Source organism: Triticum aestivum, chromosome 1A (genome assembly GCF_018294505.1).
Source record: "Triticum aestivum cultivar Chinese Spring chromosome 1A, IWGSC CS RefSeq v2.1, whole genome shotgun sequence".
Classification (NCBI taxonomy): domain Eukaryota; kingdom Viridiplantae; phylum Streptophyta; class Magnoliopsida; order Poales; family Poaceae; genus Triticum; species Triticum aestivum.
Window position 1 is genome coordinate 520711618 of NC_057794.1, and position 7608 is coordinate 520719225.

Below are 7608 nucleotides of genomic sequence, written 5' to 3' on the forward strand. Positions count from 1 at the left end.
TTGAGAATCTCACAAAGCTTTATTACTGAAAACACAGTGGTTGGTAAGCTGTTTTTGACCTTGTGTGGTGGTGGGTGCGACGGTGCCAACGCCGTGGCGTGTTGGACGCCGGCGTGGCGGGTGGGGAGAAGGCGACGGCGGCTCTGCGTCGAGCTCCGGGGGACCTCGCCGGCCGGACTGGAGGAAGAAGGTTTCGGTGGCGGTGAGATAATCCGACTGCTGTCGAGACTTAAACTGTGAGTAGCAGTCTGCTGTTGCTGCCAAAGTTCTTCAGTCATTTGCTCTGCTTGCACATGATAAATTCACCTGTACATACAAATTTCCAGGAACAAAAGCCGTTGCTCTGCTTGCACATGATAACAGCGTGCCAAATCCACCTGTACATACAAATTTCCAGGAACAAAAGCCCGGCTTTGCAGCGCAAAGCGAATGAAATTCGCCTGTACATGCAAATTTCCAGGAATAAAATCCCAGTTTTGCAGCGCAAAGCAAATGAAATTCGCCTGTACATACAAATTTCCAGGAACAAAAGCCCGGTTTTGCAGCGCAAAGCGAATGAGCACAACACTAGATGAAAAAATGATGCAACAATACGAAATGAGAGAAGGCACGAATCATATAACCAAGCTTACAAAGATAAGATCTCACACACATGTGTGGATCCATCTCATATCACACCAATGCATATAGAAATATAGATAAAGCAAACTGAGCTTCAACACTGCCACCACTCACACAAGATCCCCCACCCCACCCATCCAACACCAAGAAGCAGCAAACACAAGATATAGCTTGTAGAAACTCTACTTGCACAGCCATTGCCACCCCCCACCACCTTGTTTTTCACCGGGAGAAAATAAGGGTTAAAACTAGGTTTCCATCTGGTCCATCACTGCACAGTTACAACACAGGGTACATACATGGACAATCTGTCATGGATATATAGCCATCAGGCGGGTATTATACACCCACCTGAAGGGGAATGCTGGTTCTATTAAATTAACCTCCATCCTAGTCACAGCCTCACGAACGCTAACTTTGACACGGAGCCAACGGAACTTCTCCATGCTCACACATCTTGCGAAACAGGAAGCTTGTCTATCCCAATTCTGTAATCACCATCTGAAGGACAAGCAGCACATGTAGTTTTAACCGGGGACAGGTTCGGAAGTAGTAGAATGCCCGCCGCTAGCGCCGGAGTGGTTGTAGCCGATCACAGGCATAGATTTCCGAGCAAAGTCAAGAAGCATCTGGCGTTGTTCTTCGCTGGTGTGCGGAAGGCTTGCACGTAGTAGCTCGACGGGCATCTCCCTGCTGACGGCCTTCGAGGCTTCAGGTCCAGCCATTGAGTTGGATCCCTGCATGCTGAACCTCTGCAGAATGCTCCCATACTTGCTGTCGCAGTATTTCGTCAGAAGCCCAAAGAAGGCATCGAACGACGCCTGCCAAAGAGAACGGGTTGACCTGCTGTAGTTGGCTGCAGAATGGGGGTCGGCCAGTAGCTCAGTTGCTCTGTCCAGTACTGATTTGATGATTAGAGCAGCACCGTCACCAGCAGAGCTGCCAAGAGGGCGGAGAGGTGGCTGCTGCGACGAGCAGACAACAGCTGCGAGGCAGGCGCTGAGGGCACTGAGCTCCATGTGATGCACGCAGGAGGACACGGTCTTGGCAAGACTAACTGTTGTTTCTGCAGCACCAGAATCTGACGGCAAACCCCCAAACAAGCTCCTAAGATGCCGAAAGATAGCCATGCAGACTATGCGGGTCAGCTCACTTCCAGGGGCAAGAAGTCGGAGATACCGTGCCAAGAGCTTGCGTCCTTTAGGGAGAGAAACAATACGGAGAAAAATAAGGTCATCCGTCGGGGCCAATCCAGATGAATTGCCAGGTTTGTTGGGGCCAAAAGGGTCGACAAGCTCAAGTGATGTAGCTAAGCCTTCAAGGAGGACCTGTCGCCTTCGCCTCAGTTGGAAGCTGCTGTCCTGTGCCTGGCTAGACTGTAACACACGGTCAATATCATTTACATCTAGAAGAAGACATATACCATCCTCAACGGTAATTCTTGCTGCCAGCATTGGCTCTTTCTCCAGTGGCCTCGTAGATGACTTGTGGCCATCACCAGATGCAGGAATATCAACTTCAAGAAGAGGGCGAGGCCTACGTATGGAAGAGAATGACACTCTTCCAAGAGAATCAACCTTCAGATATGAATGCTGATCACCACCAGACCTAGACTTTGAGTGGGAGTCTTTTATTGATGCGGGGGAGAAATTCACCTTCTGCTGAGAGTTGACAGATCTTTTGGCTATACAAGCTTGGTGGTAGTAGTCATCGACGTAAGGATCACTGCTGTGACTACCAGAGTGCTGCATTCTTAAAATAGTATCAATCTCTTCAGATGACATATACTTTGATCTGAATTTTGTTCCTCCAGTGTCAACATTCTGGCCAGCTGTATCAGATTGTTGTTGAGAAAAGCGCATACTGTGTTTTCCTCTTCCTGACCTTGATCTCTTGTCCCTTGGTGAAGGCACACTAGGAATATGATCAAACCTGCCTATTATCTCTGGGGAATGATGGTGATACAAGTGAGGCTGCATGTTTAGGTAATTGTGATGAGGCGGCTGAACTAGTGACAACCTCTGCTGCTGCTGTTGCTGCTGAGAAAATAGCAACGAAGACATTGAACTACTCGGAAAAGATAGTTGTTGCTGCAATAAACTGGGCTGTAGATTAAGATGCTCAAAAGCATGTGAACCAGCTTGACTTGGCCATTCATTTTGTAGGAAGTTGTTCGCGTATAGATCTGCAGAAGTGTAAGACATGCTTCGCCCCAATCGCAGTCCATGAGGTAGACCAGGCATGTTATATGGAGAACCAGTAAGCGACGAACTTGGAGAACCCATTTGGTAACCAGCACCTGGTGATGGAATGCTCGAGTGCCGCGTAAGACCTTGTGCAGGATAAGATAATTCACCACCACCTGGTGGAGGATAGGATGTAAATGAAGGAGATCTATGTCCCAGAATAGGTTCACTGGAGCGGTGTTGTAGTGGCTCCAGGGGATAGGATGATGTTCGGCTCAATGGCTTCGACTCTCCAAACTGAGGCAAATACTGTGGCTGTGGACACAATTGTTTGCTGTCCTGCAATTCATCGCTGCCCAGTATATCATGATCTACCCAATTCGAGAACTCTGCTTCCTGAACCCAGTCGGTGGTAGTCAAAGAACCTACAGAAACACAATATTTAGCTCAGGAACTCAGGCACATTTTTAGGAAAATAAAGAAATGAAAATCTAGACAGATGTATGGACAATATTTAAGATTTGATTTATCATCTTTCATATTAAACATGTCTAAGTAAGGTTGCCAGCACAATGTTAAGTATACCTATGTTTAGACTGCATGTAACATAAATAAACTTTTCCAATATCAAGCTTCAGAGGAGTAACTGGAGGCAGAAATGCAACTTACTTTCCCTGGAAATCGATCGTCTATCACCAATAACACCAGGATTCCTTGTTCCGCTAATACTTCGGTTCAACTGAAGACAAGACATTTTTTTTCAGTAGGCACTCCATGATAAATAAAAAGGGAAAAACATCAGGTGGCCCATGACGCCAGGGCCTAAATTGAGTTTCAACTCACAAGGCTCAAAGATTTTGACAAAGTACTATACCTACTCCATTAATTTACATATTGGTACATTTTAACTTTGGTATTTGGTAGATATGTAAAAGTGCAATCCCGAGATTCATGACATATTAACTTGTGTGACCAATTAAATCTGGGCATATGGTGTGTTTTTATCAATCTATATATGAATGGCTGAAACTGGAAAAGGAAGGAGCGCCCCCTAGTATATAGTAACACGGAGTACTCCAAAATCATTTTCAGGATTGTATAATTTGACACGATAGATCATCTTTTTCACAACATATTTTTAATAGGTTTTTCACAATATAGTGGTTGACTATATTATATGTTAGAAAGACTCATGAAATGGTGCGGGAAAAGAACTGCATTGAGCATGAAGTAATAAGCCTTCAAGAGCATAATCCTGGACATACTAAATCATTTGAAACTATAGATGATAAGATGTATTATAACCAAAGGTATAAAACACATGAAATATAAAACAACTAACTGAAGTAATGGAGTTGGTATAGGCTGCTAACCTTTGCAAACGTGCTTGCAAGATCATCAATTTCAGACAAGTTACTCATGCAATCAATCTGCAAGAACATAAGAAGACGGCAAATTTTGATCATGAAAAATATAGGGAACATGACTACAGGAGTCAAAAGAAAGCAACGCTGAAAGAAAAGTGAGCAAAGTTACAAAGTAGGCAGGAAAAAACTTGCAGAATAAGGAAATCTAGGAATTACTTATGAAACACTAAATATGAAATTGGTGGAAATTGAGCTATTTCAGAATGTAACGTGGAAGGTTTGACAGGTCAGTCCTATATCATTATACTTACTACGAAAGTCTATAGTGGGCAATCAACTACAAAGAAAGAAAATAGAACATGTTGATCTCCAGACAAGCCTGGTAGCAACAGATTCTTCATTCCAGTATAACAGCTACAGCCTTTAGGCCTGCACACTTATAGGCACTGACTACAAGTAGCAATCCCTTAAGTTGCACTTGGTGACCAGATCTTCTTGATAAATGGATGTGGGTACTCAAATCTAAGTCCTGATGGCAAAAACACTGATAGTGTTTGTGTATGTGGTGTGGCGTAGTGCAGAAGAAGAGAAAGCTTGTACCAACACCCCTCAAAGGTCCTGGTCTGTAATTTTAAACATTCCAGAGAAAAATATAACTTATTGATTACTAAATCCTGATTCCACGGCGAAACGCATTTCAGCTACAGAGCAATGGAAGCTGAAACTAAACAGGAAGGCAGCTAACAAAAGGAATTTTATTCTATCCAAAGACACATCCTACCATCATGTCTTTTCCTGCTGACAATATCCTGATTTACATTTCTCAGTACTGAGTTATTATTATAAAAGAACACCCATAATTGAGAATATATCCTCAATTTTCTAAAAGAACATCTTTGTTCAGTCAAGTCCTAACCAGTTAGAACCACCAAAAAAAAGTTGTCTTAGGTACATTTTGGGGATATCATAATGCTTAGGGGCGCAATTTACTATGTATTCTTCTTATGAAACAAATTGGCAACACTAAATATGAAATTGGTGGAAAATGAGCTATTTCAGAATGTAACATGGAAGGTTTGATAGGTCAGTCCTATATCATTATACTTACTACGAAAGTCTATACTGGGCAATCAACTACTCCCTCCGTTCCTAAATATTTGTCTTTCTGGAGATTTCAAATGGTCACCACATACGGATGTATATAGACATATTTTAGAGTGTAGATTCACTCATTTTGCTCCGTATGTAGTCACCAATTGAAACCTCTAAAAAGACAAATATTTAGGAACGGAGGGAGTACAAAGAAAGAAAATAAAACATGCTGATCTCCAGACAAGCCTAGCAGCTACAGATTCTTCATTCCATATAACAGCTACAGCCTATAGGCCTACACACTTATAGGCACTGACGAGAAGTAAAAACAGTTAAGCAGAATAAGCTCGCATTTTGCACCATGAAATAGTGCAAGGTATCACCTAAAGTTCCATACCAAGTAGCAATCACTTTAAGTTGCACTTGGTAACCAGATCTGCTTGGTAAATGGATGTGGGTACTAAAATCTAAGTCCTGGTGGCAAAAACACTGATTGTGTTTATGTATGTGGTGTGGCGTAGTGCAGAAAAAGAGAAAGCTTGTACCAACACCCCTCAATGGTCTTGGTCTGTAATTTAAACATTCCAGAGAAAAATAAGTTATTGATTACTAAGTCCTGATTCCACGGCGAAACGCATTTCAGCTACAGAGCAATGGAAGCTGAAACTAAACAACAGGAAGGCAGCTAAAAGAAGGAATTTTATTCGATCCAAAGACACATCCTACCATCACGTCTTTTCCGGCTGACAATTGCCCAATTTACATTTCTCAGTACTGAGTTATTATTATAAAAAAAACACTCATAGTTGACAATGTATCCTCCATTTTCTAAGAGAACAATTTTGTTCAGTCAAGTCCTAACCAGTTGGAAAGACCAACTAAAATAGTTTTCTTAGGTACATTTTGGGGAGATCATAATGCTTAGGGACGCAATTTACTATTTTTTTTATCATATTAAATCAGATTCACCGCCCTCTAAAACTAGAGGGGCAAATCTCTTTCTATTGCATCCAAAGTCCACGATCCCTCCTTGCAAAAACAAAAAAAAAAATCGAATGTACCTAAAAAGGACAGAGCTATCATCCTACTGCACAAAAGAGCATCCACTCATGAGCCATGACTCATCCAACAGTGGCAAGCAGCAACAAACACAGTCAGGACCGTGTGAAACATGCAATGCGCATAATTTCACAGCTTTCGAACAGTAGCGAGCACCAACTCACAATCAGGACTCTTCGAAGCATGCGGCAGTGCAGCACACAATCGATAGCAACAGCAGGGAAGCCGGATACAAAGCCGGCGAGAGCCGCACCTCTTCCCCCACAGGAGACAGCTGGTAAGAAGCCCCGTCATCGTGCCCACCGAACCCGCCGCCGCCATAGCCGCCGTCCAGGCCCCCGTCATCCGCCAGGCTGCCGCCGAGCTCCAGCCCCTCCAGCGGCGCCTTGCCGAAGAAGGAATACTGCCCCGAGTCGAAGCGCGAGCTCTCTGCAGAGGAAGCAAAAAAAAAAACACATAAATCTCCATCGGTGCCACGCGAAAACGAGAAAATCTGCCAAGGCCGCGCGCGAGGGACACGAAATTCGGCGGACGCACGCGGAGAAGCGTCGTGTGCAGCACAGATTCGACGGTGAGGCCGCTGGGGTCCGAGCCCGGGCAGGCGGATCAAACTCAACAAACTACAGCCCGCCAGAACATCACTAGGCAGCGCCGCAGCGGAAGGAATCGCGATCACCTGCGGTGGAGGCCGACGAGGAGGAGGATGCGCCGCCGCCGCCGGCGTCCGCCCGGAGGCCCCTCATCGCAGGCGGCGCTGCTAGGGTTTGGATTCCGGGGGCGGGCACGCGCTTGGGTTTTGGATCTGGGGGGAGCTGCGAGGCGGAGCGGAGAGGGGTACAGCCGGGGAAAGCTCGCTCAGTAGACGCGCCTTGGCTGCTTTACTTCCCTTCCCTTCCCTTCCCTCTTTGGACTCGACAATAATAAAAAATATAGGCCGAAAATGATAGTCCCCGCATTATTTATATTTATTGATTGATAGATAGATAGATAGATATTGATGTATGGCGTGCCGGTGTGGACAAAGCAACTGCTGGATGGCACCGGAAAAAACTGGCGGAGTGATCACAGTGCTGCGCTGAGAGGAGACTTTGGCTTGGCTTGGCGTGTGTGCTACTCCACCTGCCCCTTTAATGGCCCCCTTTCTGTGTGTTGATGTGGCGATGTAGTACCTCATGTCTTCAAATAAAGCTTTTTTTTTATTTAGCTTTGCTTTTGTTAGTCTCCAATGATCGTTTGCCACGTTGATGGAGCCCTTTCTGTTGGTAACAACTGGCGGAGCATGA

General features: G+C 44.8%; 1 protein-coding gene across 2 annotated transcripts; it reads right to left on the minus strand.

Moving 5' to 3' along the window:
- Positions 1-818: 818 nt before the first annotated feature.
- LOC123062417 (protein PAT1 homolog 1) lies at positions 819-7263 on the minus strand. 2 transcript variants are annotated; one of them, XM_044485915.1, is made up of 5 exons: positions 7002-7263; positions 6579-6754; positions 4181-4237; positions 3477-3546; positions 819-3232 (listed from the first exon to the last, which is right to left on the minus strand). In XM_044485915.1, the coding sequence occupies exons 1-5, from the start codon at positions 7066-7068 to the stop codon at positions 1149-1151; spliced, it is 2454 nt and encodes an 817-aa protein (XP_044341850.1). In that variant the 5' UTR covers positions 7069-7263; the 3' UTR covers positions 819-1148. The 2 variants fall into 2 exon arrangements, with proteins under 2 accessions (XP_044341850.1, XP_044341858.1); XM_044485923.1 differs by having other exon boundaries at positions 6863-7137.
- Between the last annotated feature and the right edge of the window lie 345 nt (positions 7264-7608).